This window comes from Liolophura sinensis, chromosome 1, assembly GCF_032854445.1.
Source record: "Liolophura sinensis isolate JHLJ2023 chromosome 1, CUHK_Ljap_v2, whole genome shotgun sequence".
NCBI classification, from domain to species: Eukaryota; Metazoa; Mollusca; class Polyplacophora; order Chitonida; family Chitonidae; genus Liolophura; species Liolophura sinensis.
This window is the reverse complement of record NC_088295.1, coordinates 14,312,005-14,330,742: the sequence shown is the minus strand read 5'-3', so window position 1 is coordinate 14,330,742 and position 18,738 is coordinate 14,312,005. Positions and strand designations below refer to the sequence as shown.

The following is an 18,738-nucleotide window of genomic DNA, read 5'->3' as shown; positions in this document are numbered from 1 at the left end:
AAATACCGGTATACAGGCTTACAGGGTAGAGTTTTCGGTATGGAACTTGATCTGTTAAATGTTCACTTAAAGGAGGATTTGATTTTCACTTTAAGGGTTTATGTTAGTTGATTATCCAGTGTTAATCCTATTTACAACATACCTGCGCATAAATAATAACTATTTCATGGTTCAAAGGTTTTCATAAGGATGTGTGCGTGTGTGGGCGTGTCTGAGAAAGTCATCACTCTTCTGTGTTTGAAGGAAGAAAAGGAGGATTTGTGTGACAGCCTCGTTCTAAAAGCCACGCTGCAAGATGATTTACTTTTCTGCGAACAAGTGTCAGTTCAAAAGTTAAAAGTTTTCTTTCCAAAATGCACGAGAGGCTTGGCTTTGGAAGTGTACAACAACAACCAAAACTTGTATGATCATTGATTTGCCAATTTTAAGTGACCATTCAAAGATTTCTTGAGGTGAGTCTAACAGTTTAGTCTAGACATTTCATCTTCGTCAGTCTGTATTCGGTGCGAGTATTCGAGCCACGGAGTCAGTCAAGATACTCAGTCTGGCATGTCATAGTAGTGCGAGAGGTTTCTTTACGGTCCATTTGACAGTGATAGTGTAACAGTGACGGTGCTTTCACCAGGCTTAACCCAGTGTTTAACCCGGTTGTTTTAGTAACACTGTTGAGAAAGGTACACAAAAGCAAAACGACTAAAAAGCTAGCTGATGTCGTAATGGTGATGCAACGTAATTCATAAGATTTAAAGGAGCGATATCACGATCAGTGTTCACTTAGATTTAGATAGTGAGGATTGATATAATATGGATCTTTTGCTGAATCAAAAGGGAAAGGGATGTCAATGATATCATTAAATGTCCTCTCCTGTCAGATACACGTAGCACATGCGTCTTTTATGACATGGTGTACTGTCATTTTCCATGGTAATATGTTGAACTTAAATGTCAGAGTAAAAAAAATAATAGTTAAACATTTGATCCTTAGAAAGTGCCCGTATAGATTACAATTTGGTTTAGTTGAAAAGGGCATGGATGTCGAAGTATGAACAGTAATATTGTTTTTAATGGTGATGGGTGACAGCTAGGCATCGATAATAAAATACAAATAACAGAGTTGTACACTTGTAATGGATGAAAAAATTTAGATGTTTTTCGTATTTTTTTTTTATAGTTGTTTTTTCTTCATTTCACATTTTTAGATTTTTTATTTTACATTGACAGGGTACAGGGTTTGCTGTTATATAGACACGCTATGGCTGGCCAACCAACTGTAATATGGGGGCATGTCTAAGTCTAGATCAAGAGGAGCTTAAAGCCCGTGCCCATAGCCAGGCCATTGACAAACAATTAAACAGCTGGGCCAAGGAAGAACAGAATGTTATCAAGCTATTACTCCTCGGTAAGTGTGTCTTACATTTGACAGGACTGAAATGCAGTGTCATACAGTGTAAAGTTACATAAGCACTGTGTTTCGCTTTCATTTTCTGTATTCTCTGGCTCAAAAGTATGTAAAGACTCTAACCCGATTCACACATACAACAGCTGATATAATCAGTGTGTTGGTACATCTGCCCCACCTCTGGCCTATTTCCTCATAGTCTGCCAGGAATTCCTGACATTCTTAACCAGCTTTTCCTTTCCATGTGTGGCCAACATGTTAAAACGTGGCTATACATTTCTTGATTTATTCTGGGTGCTGTTTAGAATTCCTCAAAGTGATAAGGTACATTAACAGATACATATAATGTAAGAGCTATCAAATTGTGTGGTCACATAGTTATTGTAACTAGGATAACCTGAGCATGAAGATGGTATAGATGCTATTCTGGGACTGATAACCAGTAATCTTGTATTAAGATTTTAAAAATCATATTTGTTCAGGTGCCTTATAGCATACATTTTCCCCACATGTTCATCAAGAACACACATTTGACCAATGAGAAACAGTTACATTTAACACAGCTGAACTTGTAGTGTTGTCTAACACATTAATTACATGTTTGGATATTATCAGAATTCAAATTCAGCTGTTGTCAGCTGTGGTCAGCTGTGCCACCCTGGGTGTTTGTGGAAAAATTATAGACAGATCTAGTGTAGCAGTTTTTGTAATGTGATGCTCATTAAAGACCTCTTGTCTTCCACTGGTGTGGTTTGTATATCTATACAGCCACAGGTGAGAATTTTTGTACTTGGTTTATCCATGGTACTCCAGCTTCCTTCACTAATAAAACTAACTGTCATTGTATGGTGTGTCTTCTTGATTATGGTGTTTTACAATTAAATAAGAAAATAAATGTATTTTCTGTGTTACTTATTCTTTTTCTTAATAAGAATGAAGGGAAAAATCACTGCTAGAAAGGATAGTGGAAAATTTTCCACTTATACTAAGAACCACAAAGTACCAAATGCATGTTGTTAATTTGCACATATGTTAGAAAGGATACTGCACTGTTGGCACATTGCATGGATGTAAAGACCAATGTATGTACAGTCAGGACTCCGGATCATTGTCTCACAGAGCATTTTTTCTCGTATTACCGGCATCAACCCTCATAGATGATAGTCTATACCAAGATAAAAGGTACACCCATGAGTACAAATTTTCTGTTGTGTGCATCCATGAATGATTTATTAATTATAGTTTTGAAACACTGTGCACAACCTATTTTGTTACTCTGAAGGACATACATGTTATATTGTTACAAGGTCTCTTTTTGATCTCACAAGGTAGTTTGTTGCTTTCAAGAGATAGTTGTTTGCTGTATGGCTCATGCAGTTGCTGTAATGATTCTGCTCTCTCAATGCCATACTGTGTACTGCACATACCTAGCACAGTACTATTGTTAGGGGATAGTTTGTCTTTAAGTTCCTGCATGTTGAATTATTCATACAAAATTGTGAGGGTGAATGTCAGAACATCTACTGTTGAACACACTGCTTCCCGGGAAAAATATTTCTGAGTTCTATAAATAGGATGTACATTATGGAGAGCTGAACTTGTGAGGTGTGTATATACTGGTGCTTCAAATTCTCCTCATCATGCTGAATGATTTACTGTAAAGCACCTGATGTTGGAACTAGGTCATGGCTGCTGATCCGTGAATGGCTGATCCTGTAGTACATGCCAGTGTTATCCTATACATTTAACAACCTTAGCCTGTCACTTTTTTCTGGACACTGATATCAGTGTCACATGAGTGTATAAATTGAACACTACAGAAATTCTGTCTCTTAACCCTAAAAGTTAAAGCATAGTGATAATGTTTATGTAATGTAAATGTAGAGGTTTGTACTTCACTATTAAAATTTAAATGCAAAAACATAGAGTACTATCCACTTTATATGCCACCAGTTGAAGTACAGCAAAGTTGCTCTTTATGAACATTACTTTGTATGTTTTAATTTATTAGAAACCTTATTAGAAACAGCTTTTATTTTGGTAGACAGAAACATGTAAAGGACATGTGTAATTTGGATTCATTATTCAATGCTTAGTATGTCAACTTGCTTATGATTAGTCAACATATGTTGGCGCTATGGGATACGCAGTAGCTAATACATATGCAAGTAGTCATTAAGGGGATAATCTGATTTAAAGATCAGCAGAAACCATGTGGCTGCTGGTGAACAGACGTGACAGTGTTAAGTATTGTGTAATGTGTCTACGAAGTGTAAAAAGGAATGAGGCCACCAGAGCATGTATTTACACAGAGGCATACATGTATACACAGGTAACATGCCACACCTGTTATTGTTCTTATGGGTTCCAAAGTATGGTTTAAGTGGGAAACTATTAATGATCTGTTTAATCAGAGTAAAACACATCTTAGAAACCATGTACTCCATCACTATTTAAGTCCTGTGATCTGGTATGAGGCACACTTAGACATCCACTTCAATTTGTATTTAGTGTTTAAAGCCCCTTGCCTAACGTGTGATCTAGCTTGACACAGCTGGGTTCATCTGTCAACATTATAAGAGGTTCTATCAAGACTCGCTCCTGGCCAGGATTTTTTGTGTTAGGAGTAATCCTTTACAAACATTAATTAACTGAAAGGTGAAAGGTGTTGGGGTCATAGGGAGGCTGTGTGTTTTCTTCTGTTCAAGATTGCCAGTATGCCCAATATCCAGAGTATTTCTAACCAACTTAATATTGGTAATAGGTGGCTTATGGCAAACAAGTGTTCTGAATAATAAACTTGTATAAAAACTGTAGCTCTAAAATATGAGACAGTGTGTGTTGTTGTGATCCAACTTATAAATGTAGTAAGTTCAAAAGCAGTTTTATGTATTTTAAATATTTGCAGTTACAGTTAAAGCCAGTGGGCTATATGATAAAATATTATTTCATTTTTCCAAATATGTGCACTGATATATACTGCAAAAAATGTAAATGCAGTATTGGTAATTAATGGGAGAATATATCCTGTTTGATTTTACATCTGCCAGTAATTCACAACTCTTTGTGTGAACAAACCCTTGTTTGAGTTATTTAAGAAATAGGTTTGCTCATGTCAGCTGCATAGATGTATGATACATGTTGTCTGCCATGTGTCATGATGTATTAACTTTTGATTACTAACTGACTTTTTTGCCAGCCTTTTTGTCTTATAGACATAATTAGAAGTGAAAGTTGTCAGTTTGCCTGTACTTGTTTGGCAGCTATCTTGTAAGCAACTTAAAGTAAGACATGTATTAATGCAGAAGTGTTTCTAATGCTAGTTCTCTGCAGAAAAATCAGACCCTCGAACCTCATTCCCAGTTAAGAGAAAAATTATTTATCTATTTGATAAAAAGCAGCAGAAGTACAAGGTATACGGATGTCATGATTTGTCAAGTTTGTTGTTGGATGTTGGTGTTATTACTAATATTATTATTTATATCATTAAACTTCTTCTTCCCCCAGCTTCTGCTGGCTTACACTCCGGTCGTATGTGGGAAGGTCAGGCAGCAACCTGTGGATGGTCGTGGGTTTCCCCCAGTGTAAAACACCAATGAAATAAATAAGCAAAATAAATTCTTTTTCTCCCTCATTTGATATATATTTTTTTTTTTTGGTCAGATACTTTTTCTTTTACTTTTATTAAAAATTGGTTAAGTTATGTCAAGTTACATGCACAGGTAATATTCCTCCACATTTCTGATGTTTGGATAATACTACTTGTGTGTAAGGTGCGAGATTTCAAGAATAATTCTGGTGCTGTTTCAGGTGTTCTGGTTAGGATGTCATCGTCTACACAACTTTCTAGAAATGTATGCCAAGGTTACAATTTTAGAGCTGTAACCCAATATAGGTGTAGTTATTGGTTTTATCTTCTCTCTTGTAAAAGTAAGAATGAGGCATTATCCAGTTGAATTTATGTAGATCCAACATTAATTGAGACAATCAGATGGCTTTCTATCTTTTCAAGGTAATGGACTGGATCTTTCTTGATTTAACAGGAATTAATCTGTCTTGTAACAGAAATTTGCTTAGGCCTAAAGCTCAACTCACCATTTTGTCTCAATTCAGTGTGATTACCATATTGATCCTCTTACTCATACTTCATACTTTTACATATACTTCAGGTACGAGATTAGTCAGATAAAAGAGTAAGCCATTGTTTGTGTTATCCCAGGAAGTTACAGGCCCAGACAGGGCAGGACATAGAGATCAGTAACACTACACCTCCTTAGGCAACTCCTCCCCCCCCCCCCCCCACCACCACCACCACCACCACCACCACACACACACACTTCTTCCCTTATGTGTGCGTGACTGGGGACTGCTAACTCTACCTGTAGTTTATACATGTACCTAGTAGTTTTCACTAATTATATAACTTGAAACAAGTAAAAATAGCTCAACCCTTAGTTTTGTTCAAATCAGTTGTGCTGATAAAGAGCTTGTTAGTCTCGACTTTTTGCTTAAAACTTAGTAAATGGATGCTGAAGACTACATCCTTTTATCATGATAATACATCTGACAAAATTATAGTAAGAGCATTGCTATACAAAAATGAATCATGTAACTTGGAGTAGCATGTGAATTGTGTTTATGATTGGTCACTACATATCTAAACGCAAAAGGGGTTTTGAAATCTGGGGTCAAAGTAATGATTTTAGCACTTAATGAGTTGATTATGCCTATATGCATAATATTTACCCTCATATGACATTTGAAGCTGAATGCCAAGCATTCCATTGACCAGGAGATCGAGAGAACAATGTATCTGTTTGGAGTTCACAGTTCTAGCTAATTTAACCACATAGCCTGCATTCTTTATGTGGTGGAACATGGCTTGATGGATTGTACAGCACTAGCTCTCACTGCAGCCCTCTGATTAGGTCTTCAGTAACAGTTTTTGCTGTGATAGATCATGCTCCAAACCTTACACTGAAGGCTCTACAAACAAGGCTCCATTTGTCAGATGGAAAGAATTGTACTATGCAGTTATTTCAGGAGTGTTTCTACAGTGGAGTGTTCGACTGAAATCTTAAATAGGTTTTCGATAATACACTATAGCTTAAGAGTTTATACCGGGATGAGATCAATAATTATCTTTCTTTCTTGTGTATTTTATGGAAGAGTTGCATGCTACAGTATAACATCACAGTTGCGTGTACTGCTACATTTATGTGATGTGGGATTGTTTAATCCAGCTTTTCTTTTGACCTGCAGCTTTGCTTCAGGAGGTTTGTGCTGAATCCTCTGTACAGATTTTTGCACTAATACGCATGACCCTGATGTGGCACTTATGAAATACTCTTGACGTGTGGTGGTGTACAATACCCTGTATAGATTGATGTAGAAATTATTAAATTCGGGTTCGTTGCTTTTGGATGTTCAAGTATTGGCTATCACCTGTTGACTGACAGTAAGACAGTTGTATTCTTCCTCAGTTTTAGGATATTTGAAATAAGAAAAAGATTCTGATATCAGTTATACTGGAAATGAAAGCCCATTGTCTATAGTCCCTATTGTGGCAAGTTTCAATTTTTTGAAGCCAACACAGAGAGCAAGGTGACTGTGGATACCTATAAAAGGCTATACAATATTACATGTACCTCCAAATACAAAAGACCTCAGGGTCCAACTGTACATGTTTCTGATGAGCATGAAGGCTCCCAAATATTTACGTTATGCTATATGTAATGTGCAGTTTCTTTTGAAAGTCAGCATAGTCTGTTTTCTTTTCTTGTTAATGACATCAGCACATACAAATTAAATGAGTTTCATATTTTTCCGCATTACTGAGTGATGTGGGTGTGGCTATTTTAGTGTTGCAAAGTTTTGCCCGTGCTCTTACTTGTCCAATCTAGGTTTGTCTACAGGTACCTATATCTGGTTACACAGTTGACCTTTAAATATTTTACATAATTTTCATGTCTAAACCAGACAAGTAAATAATCAACTCTGACAACAAATCACTGTAAGAAGAGTGTGACTCATTAGCCTTTCGTTTTCTTTGTTTCTCTTTTTTCCATTCCGTCACATCCCATTTTCTCCAGTAACATAGCAAATGAGTTACGCTCAGAAATGTGCAGCCTTAGGCTAACCTTGTCTTTGTTAATGACTTTGTCTACTTTAGCTCAACACCTCTGCCATTATTAAATTTTGATATTTCAGCTTTGTTATTTCTCTGTCTGTCACTTGCATTTTCCTTTGGGCATGTTATAATTGGAGTGTTGTATCATAAGATGATGGGAGATACACAGAGAGTTCTTAACATTGGGTCATTTGTTGTATACTGTCAGTGTGCATGTACATACAGTACAGCCAGATCCTAGCTGAATATCCTTTGCCTATCTTGTCTGCACTGTGTGTGTATGGTGGGCCGACCATGGTCAGATTGTTCGCAGTTATCCTTACATCACGGGTAAAGGATCTAAACAGGACGTGCATATCATAGTGCCATCATGGGAATAAGATCACTGTATGAGTTCACTGTAAAACTTTTACATATAATTGCGCTGTTTGCTACAACAACCATGCGCTCTACATATATTAACGAATTTGTACATATACTGTGAAGTTCTATATCCATATCAGCATTATCAGATTTGACACAGTATTAAAATCCTTGAGTGTGTATGCCTCCAGAATAGGCCTACATCATGTTTCGATTTCTATCTATGTACCCTGTACCAAGTCAGCAGTGAAAACCCTACAACAATGTATCTTTGTAGATTTCTGCAGACTATGTACACAAGCTAATGATGACATCACAGTATCATTCAACTATGTTCCCAATCCTACCAGTGGCAAGTTTAAAATCTACATTGTATAATATATTTTTGTCTGGTGTATGCTTGCTTCTATCAGGAAAGTGGTATGCTACAAACACCTACTGTATGCTATAGACTCGAATTTTCAAGCAGGAAAAAATACTTCTTGCCAATACAGGAATACATGACTGATTTGCTGTAAATGACTTTGTAAAACACAGCATGAACACTGGCTAATTCTGATCAGGCTGGCCGAATGATACTCCCATGATGATACCATGCTGGTCCTACCATAGGTGAACGGTTGTGTCAGGTTGGCAGTAGGGAGCCACGATGGGCGTAGGGTATTTACCTAGGATCCGGCTTTACTGTGTCTGTACATGTATATACAAATTATGCACTATACAGGTACCTGTCCCTATAATCACCTAGTCATGTTGGTAGTTGACAAGTGTGTGAAGGCTGATTCTCGCTTAATGTGTTCAGTAATAATAATAAGTTACATGCACATTACCACGCTGAAAAAAATAATTATAAGTGGAATCTGGTGAAAAAAATTTTAGCAGACATTAGACAAACAGTTACATGTATGCATTCTTTAATCAGTCTTTTTGAATATTGAACCATTGTAAAAAAAAACAGAAAAAAAAAATGCCCAAATTGAAAAGTTTAGTGCTTAAGTCTAAATTTCTCCATCAAGCTCATAGCATTTCTATCATGAGGTTATCTCCTACAGAAACTATGAGGATATGATGATTTGTCTGTTTGGGTAATTATTTAAAAACTGACAATGTTTCATAAAAATGAGTATTACCTGCCGTCAAATTTCTATGTGTATATGAAAGGATTGATATGCGACAGGTAGTGCCTGCATGTGAAATAAGTATCTTGATGGTTGTCCAGCTATGGCCAGATGATAATTTTATTTATTATTTTAAAGACTAAAGCAACCATTATCAGTGACTCATTAGCCTTTCATTTTCTTTGTTTCTCTTTTCAATTACCAGGGGCGGGTGAGAGTGGGAAGAGCACTCTGGTCAAACAGATGAAGATCATACACAGTGATGGCTTCTCCCATGAGGAACTCCTGTCTTTCAAGGTACAGTTCTGACCTGTTTTAAGGCAGCAAAATTGAACTTATGTCTACATGTAAACTTGACACAAGTCACCCATGTGCATTCCATCACCACCTGGCACATATTTGTTGGTCTGGTGTTGTGTACTGGTCACAAGGGTACGTCAGAATGGAGCCCAGCACAAGTGTTGCCACATGTTTGTTGGTGTTGTGTACTGGTCACATATGTACATCAGAATGGAGCCCAGCACAAGTGTTGCCACATGTTTGTTGGTGTTGTGTACTGGTCACATATGTACATCAGAATGGAGCCCAGCACCATTGGACATTAGTGTACTGGTCACGCATTTACATCAGAATGGATTCCAGCACGAGTATTGTTACATGTTTGTTGGTGTTGTGTATTGGTCACACATGTACATCAGAGTTGAGTCCAGCGCCAGTATTAACATGTTTGTTGGTCTGGTGTTGTGTACTGGTCACACATGTACTTCAGAATGGATTCCAGCACCAGTATTGTCACATGTTTGTTGGTCTGGTGTTGTGTGCTGGTCAAACATGTACTTCAGAATGGAGTCCAGCACCAGTGTTGTCACACTTTTGCTGTTCTGGTGTTGTGTACTTGTCACACATTTACATTAGAATGGAGTCCAGCACCAGTGTTGTCACACTTTTGCTGTTCTGGTGTTTTGTACTGGTCACACATTTACATTAGAATGGAGTCAAGTACCAGTGTTGTCACATGTTTGTTGGGTTGTGTATTGGTCACACATTTACATCAGAGTGGAGTCCAGCACCAGTGTTGTCACATGTTTGTTGGTCTGGTGTTGTGTACTGGTCACACATGTACTTCAGAATGGAATCCAGCACCAGTATTGTCACACATTTACTGTTCGGTGTTGTGTACTAGTCACACATGTACTTCAGAATGGAGTCCAGCACCAGTATGGTCACACATTTGCTGTTTTGGTGTTTTGTACTGGTCACACATGTACTTGAGAATGAAGTCCAGCACCAGTAATGTCACACATTTGCTGTTCTGGTGTTGTGTACTGGTCACACATGTACTTCAGAATGGAGTCCAGCACCAGTGTTGTCACACATTTGCTGTTCTGGTTTCATATACTGGTCACACATGTACTTCAAAATGGAGTTCAGCACCAGTGTTTTCACACATTTGCTGTTCTGGTTTCGTATACTGGTCACACATGTACTTCAAAATGGAGTTCAGCACCAGTGTTGTCACACATTTGCTGTTCTGGTGTTGTGTACTGGTCACACATGTACTTCAGAATGGAGTTCAGCCCCAGTATTGTCACACATTTGCTGTTCTGGTGATGTGTACTGGTCACACATGTACTTCAGAATGGAGTCCAGCACCAGTGTTGTCTCATGTTTGTTGGTGTTGTGTACTGGTCACACATTTACATTAGAATGGAGTCCAGCACCAGTGTTGTCACATGTTTTTGGTCTGGTATAGTGTGTTACATGTGTTACATCTTTTTTTTTTCTGTTTGTAAATTATTCTAAAGGAAATTAATAAAACTGTGACACGTCGTAAAAGTACATGTATGAATGTTGTTACACTGGTAAACGTGGATGAATCTTTCTCTGTTTTCCACAGCCAGCTGTGTTGGATAATTTACTCAGTTCCATGAAGTTTGTGCTGACAGGCATGGGTTTGCTCAGGATCAACTTGGAAAATCAAAAAAACAAGGTAAATAGTTGCCACATTTAATAGTAGGAGTGGCTAGTTATATTTTCTTAGACTCGTTTGAAATAAGAAAGTAAGATTTAAGGAGTGTATATTTATGTGGATAACAAGGATAAGCCTTCATGATGTAGCCCATTACTCACAACCTCTGTTTGTTTGGGATGACAGACATAATAAATATAAATCAGAATAGGCGTATTCATTAGTGGTGTGTGTCTGTTTTCCAAACATGAGGCTGTAGAATTTTTGACCTATTTATTTTGAAGGTGGTTTGATAAACAAATACTCACAAATGTAAGGCTTTATTGATGGTGGCAGACTTGATTATAGCTACGAAGATATTAATGCTGCTGTGAAATACAATGATTAAGTTGGCATTTCGGTATTCAGTACGGACACTGAAACAGTTGATCTTAAGAAATGGATTTTTTTGTGACATTGAGACTAATTAAATTGTGCAGAATGCTATTACTGTATTTTGCCTGACATTTAGACCATGACTGAGTTACTACATGTATGTTTGCCAGGTTTTGAGAGTTCTGTTCATCTTAGAAAGACGGCTTAAGGCTTCTTTAGAGGGTACTTGTAGGTAAATATTCTGTTGTTGTCTGAGCAATAAAAGTAATATTTTAGTACAGTAGATTTTCTGTTTGTAGTAGGATATAATGAAGTCTTTCTCAGTATGTGTTGTTGTTGTAGGTGTATGCCCAGAGGATCCTCACCTGTAACTGTTGTTTTGACTCCAATCATGTTGTGTTCTTTGAGGTGGCTCAAGCACTCAAGTCGCTATGGCAGGACAGGGGAGTCAGAAAATCTGTATCCCTAGGTTACGAATATGAACTTAATGACTCTGCCATATAGTGAGTATCTGTATGTCTATTGCATAAGATTTACCTTATCTCCTCAACCTTGTGTTGTGTATACTTGGGGTTTATGTAGGGACATTGTTAAAGTCCTGACGTTGGTCAATCAAACCAGTGTAGTTTTTTTTTTCTCAAAAAAAAAACAAAAAAAAAAAACAAGGTACTAGATATGAGTGAACAGGTTGAAGAATAAGGGTAGATTATTTTTGTGTTTTTTTCACAATTCTTTCTTGCCTGTAGGTATTTTTCACTTGAATGTTATACAAGTAAATAAGCGAGTGATGAGAGAACTTAATGAGAAGCCTCTAGGTCCAGATTCACATTTAATACTGAAATAATAGCTGTAAAATTGCATACTTTGAATGGAGAATGTCATCCACAAGCTATCACATGTTTCTGTTACATTTAAAGAAATATTCAAATAAACATTTTCTTTATTTTGCAGTTATTTTGAGAACATGGACAGGCTGTGCTCACCCAAGTTTGTTCCCACTGCGACTGACGTATTAAGAGCAAGAGTGCGAACAACAGGGATCATAGAAACTTGCTTCAAAATTAACACAGTGCTATTCCGAATGTTTGATGTTGGAGGCCAAAGATCTGAGAGACGGAAGTGGATTCAGTGTTTTGATGATGTGCGAGCCATACTGTTTGTGGTGTCACTTAGTTCCTACGATATGTCACTGTATGAAGACCCCAGAGTGGTAAGCTCTGTACATAAATTTACTAAAATACTCAGTCAATCATACATTTGCCTTACTAACTAAGATGAAGTACCTGCTGAACATACTCAGTCTCAAACTTGTAAGGTGGATGAAAGTATTTTAAGACATTTGTGTGGAAATGTCACTGTTAACAATTTTTTGAGCAAATGTAATTAATGTTATTGCTATGAGAAGATCTGTGAAAAACTGATTTAGTGCAAGAATTTGTTTATAATCCTCTACAATTTTCTCCTCTGTTTCAGAATCGACTTGAGGAGAGTCTTAAATTGTTCAGGTCAATCTGCAACAACAGGTTTTTTACAGAAACGTGTTTTGTAAGTTGTTCATCGATTTTCTGTCTTTTAGAATTGATGGCGTGTTTTATCCTTAATGTTTCGAAAGAACAAAAATGTTACATTAGAATTCATGTAATATTTGGCTTACAGTTGAGTTTCTCAAAACCTTTGATTTGTATCAGTCCATTTTGTTATTATGTACATGACTCTCACCCCCTCTATGGTTGACTTTTCAGATATTGTTTTTGAACAAAGTGGATTTATTTCGGGATAAAATCCTTCATTCCAAACGACCATTACGGAAATATTTCCAGGACTATCCAGGTAAGAACAGCTTGGATCAGTTATGTGGACCTGGTTGTGTTATTGTCTTAATAGATGGAATATGTTGAAGAATGTACTGCTAGCAGTATAACATTGAAACAAATTAGTTTGAAGAGCTGCTGTTGGAAAGGAAAGAAGATCCTGCTCGGACTGCCGCCTGTTGCCTAGCATCCCACCAGAATAACGATCACATATTAAAGAATTCATTGTAGTACTATTGTATTACATATACCTTACTCCTTGACAAACCTAGGTACATAGATAGTGTTGTGCCTAACAGAAAATAACAAGAGACTTGTTACAAAGCTTGGTAGTGTTGTGCTCAAGTCAGGAAGATGTCCCCTTAGGGCGAGGACCCAGGAACATAAAGCTATCTGTAGACTTAGGTCACATTTAACTTCAAAACAGTTTATTATGCTGAAGTGGTTGCTTCATGATTTTTTGTCAGTAATACTTAAAGTTGTTGTAGACTTTCTTGACAAATATGAAAATTAACAGTTAATTGAAGATGTAAGTTCAGGAATGATAAATGACTCAAGTCCAAAACATGGGGCATTGTCAGATGTGTGGTACATGTATGATTACATCTGTGTTCTGTTTGTTTTCCAGGTCCTGACAGTGACGTGGATGCAGCTGCCCGCTACATCCAGCATCTGTTTATGATGCAGAACAACAACCCTTCCAAAGTGATCTACCCTCATTTCACTACAGCCACGGACACCAGTAATATACAGGTGGTATTCCAGGTTGTCATGCATTCCATAGTACGGGAAAACCTCAAATCATCGGCATTAATGTGAGCTGTTTGACGAAACAAAGTAATGTGATGTGTGTGACAGGTGAGACAAAGCAGTGTGCTTTGTATGACGTGTGACAAAGTAATGTGATTTGTGTTACACATGTGACAAAGTAATGTGATTTGTGTTACACATGTGACAAAGTAATGTGATTTGTGTGACGTGATCAACTGTGTCATCACACAATATTGACCAGGAATCCTTCACATCCATAATCTGATCAACCCCATTAGCATGTTCCATTTCCTTGCGCAAAATGGATCAGTGTGGTCATATGCAACATTCTTACTTCATTCACATTAATACTCATTCACTCAAAACATTCACATTAATGTAGTTCAATGGCAACCTGAAGTCAGTATGTTGGAAAGCCTCATTAATAAACTGATTTATGGATCTGTGAAGTATATGTTTATACTGTGGACAGCATAGTGTTATTCGTTCACAGGTAATTGGCCTAAAATGAATGATCAAAGAAAAAGCTAAACTCACCTCCAAATGTTACAAACAAATGAAGATGGAAAGTTTGTTGAATTGTAGCGTATTGTGTCCAGCTTGCTATTGCTGAAATCATATTTGTGTAAAGCTGTGTAATTATTTTCTGGATATTTTTGTACTTTATATATTAGATATTGTTAGTGTGTTAGAGGTTGTAAATAAGTGCAAGAATTGTGCTCCTTTAATACAATCTGGGCTGTTTCTTTTTTCAAATGCCATAGCAATAAAGTCTCTATTAATTTATGACTTTAGGCAATCATTATTTTGTTGAGCCAACGTTTTTTGATGAAGTTTTGGAATATGTAACTAGGATGTTTCTCAAAGCTTCTGTCCAAGTTTAATCTCCTTTTTTTTTCTTTTTTTTTTACCTGATATGAACTGGATATTACAGTGAATACTGGTTTGCTATTTAAATAAGACCTGAGGGTGCTTCATTGCAGATGAGATTTTATCTTTTGTTGGTATTGTATTGGTAGAAGTAAGTCTTATACATTTTATTGTGACGTCTGTATTTTGGATAGAAATTCAGTAATGTGTAGGTGAATGACATTAATGTAAAAACATAAATTGGCAAAAACAGGCAAGCCTAATCTGTATTTTGTGAATTGCTATTTTTACGTGATTTCTTTTCTTGGGGTGGGTGGGGTTGATGGAGGTAGGGGATCAAATATTACCCTTTTAGTTGTCAGCAGTTGCTGATTCCTAAGTTTGAAAGTTTTTTTCTGATAGTGCTGTCACATTTTGGTGCTATTGGAGAACCATACTTTACAATCATTCAAATGTTATTGTATCACGCTTTTACAGAATCTCATGTCTAGAACATACCTTTTCTGTTATGACTGTATATCGTCACATCCTTGTTTTATTGCGCGACTTTATACCTTATCTACTTTTGTACATTTGTACATTTTCATTCCTCTTTGCTTAAAATCACTGTTACTATGCTACAGTTTATCTCCAGGGTCCAAAAGAGAGCTTGTGTTCACATATTTTTGATAATGGAATACATTGTTGCCTAAATTGTATGGCATGTAAAAATAATCATTAGGTATTATTAATTTACCTTGCTTCATGAACACCATGTGTACATAATAATACGTACTTTGTATCAGAAGTACATTATCATTTTGATAAACATGTATCATATCAAGTCCGTCCATACACTTCAAGTAGTAATCCTGGTTATTGATCTCGTTTATTTGTAACACAATTTACATAAATATTTCCATTTGTCAGAGATTGGGCAACAGTCTGATATTTCATATTCAAATTCAGCGAACACATTTTGGAATCATTCTGTATAAGGAAAATGTTGAAGTATTGTTCATGTTACATGTGTGATCATATATGACCTGTGTGATCTTATATGACTCTGAGTTGCTCTTATAATGGGAAGTAAATCCAGGGTATCCTGAAATAGGACCATTCACAGCATTGAACAGTTTATCGCTGCATGTTTTTGTTAAGCTAAAATTCACATGATATATTTTGTGAAACTTTTTTCTTTATCCTTATTAAATCTTGATATATTTGCATGATCATTGATCAATCTACTGTTAAGGTTGGAAAACCTGTCAAAGTACTTCTGCTTAGATACTGGCACTGCTGAGAGAAAAACATTCATTTTGGCCTCATGTTTGAGGTAAACCTTTGTTTGAAGATATGACTTTGATAGTGACAAACGATAACCATTCTACAGATATGAGATCATTGTTTGTACTTTTGAATTCGGAAGTGTCAAATCAAGCTATAATGGTGCAATACATCATTAATTTATTCCTGACAACTGTGCAAGCAACTAGGTATTCAGTTCATTTTGTTGCTTGGTCATTGCCCCATGTGTATTAGTCTGTCCATGTTAGCCCATACAAATCTCTTGCCAAGCTCTCGACATGAAAGTACATGTTAAAGGTTATATGATATGCTTGGTTCTATCGTAATATGGATTGTGTGACATGGTCCAACATATAGTACAAAAGCATAAAACAGCGTCGTAGCTTTCTTCTTGGGGCGTAAAATTGGCTTTAAACTTCAGGTTTTCTAAGACTCCAGTGTTCAGTCTGGTATTAAGTAGCCCACTGTGGTGACGTCAACGAAGACAGCTGTCAAAACAACTTTGTTAGGAAGAGAGCCGCAACTGGGCTACATTCTTTATTCTCCTTAACACCACACTCTTCATTATATAGTATTTTTTCATGTGTCCTTTAATCTCCATTCTCTTTACCAAAAATCTAAAAGTCCAAATTTCCATGTGTTTTCACCACAATAGTGCAGACATTGGACATTTGCAGACATGATTTTCATCCAGTCTGCTCTGATCTAATCAGATGTGTATTATGGTGTTCGGATAGTCCTGTTAACAAAGCTGTTAAGTATATACAAGCTATGTAAAGTTATTTTCTGTTCATTTAACTGTAAAGAAGATTACATTGAAACTATAATAAAATACTACACTAAAATGCGTGAGTGCTTGGGGTTTAACGTCATACTCAATTTTTCAGTCATATGTCGAATTAATCATTATGGTGTATGTAATGTGCCTCCTTGTCGCAGGACGGATTTCCACCGCTCTTTTATCTAGTGCTGCTTCACTGAGACGACTAACCGAAGGCATGTAAGCCGCCCCTCCCGAGCCTTATATTATTATACTGATATGGGTCAACCAGTCGTTGCACTATCCCGTTCATGCTGAACACCAAGCGAGGAAGTTACAATTTCCTCTTATAAAAGTCTTAGACTCGACCAAGGATTGATCCTGGATCTACCGCTCCGGAAGCAGACGCTCTACCAACTATACTATGCGGGCTGGTACACTAAAATGAAACCAAGTATGTTTATTGTTAAGTTTTTACTGATTGTATACAGGTGCAACATATCTTCATGACCTTATCTTCTAAATACCAAATGTGCACTGATTATAAGCACATTACTGGTAAGGACAGCATTTTTTAGTCTTTACTCTTTTTAATTTTTTACTCATTTTTTGTATTTTTGCAAGATGTTTATTCATGCATATTATAATGTCATTATTCTGTGTAGACTCATGGAATTATGATGTATGATTAGCCTTGAACTTAGCCACCCAATCAATGCAGATTAGGAATTGGAGTAGATACCTGGTAGTCTACATGTCCAGTCTCCTGAATGAGGTACACTGTACATGTACAAGATCTTTTCACATAAACTTTTTCAAAAAGTATGACCATTTTGTGACTCAAGTTTTTTTTATAAATTTAAAGAAATGCATATCAATATTCGTCATATTTTTAAGAAATAAAAGTGCTGTACTTGTAAGATGTACGCTCAAAGGGTTAATAGGAGAAACTTATTCATTTTGTTTTTCTGTACAGAGACAATTCAAAGGAAGAAAAAAACATGACTATGAACATCTGAAGTATGAGGTAGTAATTCTGGTTGTAAGTTAAGAAGGCTTTATACTACGAGCGATTGGTAAAAATTGTGCCACTAATTAGCCAGGGTTTTGTATATATGCCTCAAGGTACATGTACATGTAAAAGTAAGCTAAACTATGAAGTAAGGTTCATCATACAGACAACTGAAAACTATCTGTAAAAATACTTTCATTTATCTTTTTCAGATTTCAGTGGTGAAAACTATAAAACTATTTGAATACCATGGTGGGCTTTATGAGCCATACTGATGGTATCCAGGAACGCTGACGTCATACCACCATTTTTTTCCTGATGTTCACCATAAAGTTTTTGGAGCATTATTTCAGTAATCTTTTACTCATGGGTAATAAGAGTTATTCCTACATTCAGTGTCATGATTAGATTTGGGCAACCTCATGTGATGTCAGAGTTCCTAAACTCTGATGGTATGGTCAGTAAAACCCATGTTAGAATTCTAAAGTTTGAACGCCTTTAACTCTTTTCACAAAAATCAAATGAATGAAATAAATGAAAAAAAATAAAAATCAAATGAAAAATAAATGAAAGTATATTTATGCATAATTTTAAGTGGTGTATTTAGTGATGCCTACTTCGATTTTTAGAGGCGCTTTCCTTTTCATACAAACTGCCAGCTTTCATCTGTAGTGCGCAACCCATATTGTTGACGTCGTTTAATCAAGGGGTAAATACTAGTATGTGAAAGCTAAAGTGAAGAGTCTTTGAAGCATGCAGTTGGATTCTATAGCCTGATCAAAATATTGGGCTGAACTGGAATAGGCTGCAGTTTCCATGGCAACAGGATGTGAATTGCCTTTAACATGTACAACGATCAGATAATACTGTACT

The 18,738-nt window shown here is 36.5% G+C and overlaps 1 protein-coding gene across 1 annotated transcript; it reads left to right on the top strand.

The window, feature by feature from the left end:
- The first annotated feature begins 304 nt into the window (after positions 1 to 304).
- Positions 305 to 18,356, top strand: LOC135462218 (guanine nucleotide-binding protein G(o) subunit alpha-like). Its single transcript, XM_064739632.1, has 9 exons — positions 305 to 452; positions 1,222 to 1,399; positions 9,216 to 9,307; positions 10,908 to 11,000; positions 11,697 to 11,857; positions 12,306 to 12,564; positions 12,828 to 12,899; positions 13,097 to 13,184; positions 13,794 to 18,356. The coding sequence occupies exons 2-9, from the start codon at positions 1,276 to 1,278 to the stop codon at positions 13,982 to 13,984; spliced, it is 1,080 nt and encodes a 359-aa protein (XP_064595702.1). The 5' UTR covers positions 305 to 452; positions 1,222 to 1,275; the 3' UTR covers positions 13,985 to 18,356.
- Positions 18,357 to 18,738: the final 382 nt, after the last annotated feature.

What these genes read in the sequence shown, in the direction of transcription:
- LOC135462218 (XM_064739632.1), top strand. Translation starts at nt 1,276, where the DNA reads ATGGGGGCATGTCTAAGTCTAGATCAAGAGGAGCTTAAAGCCCGTGCC. An exon ending in TATCAAGCTATTACTCCTCG is followed by an intron (nt 1,400 to 9,215) that starts GTAAGTGTGTCT and finishes TTCAATTACCAG; the next exon opens with GGGCGGGTGAGAGTGGGAAG. An exon ending in CTTAATGACTCTGCCATATA is followed by an intron (nt 11,858 to 12,305) that starts GTGAGTATCTGT and finishes TTTATTTTGCAG; the next exon opens with TTATTTTGAGAACATGGACA.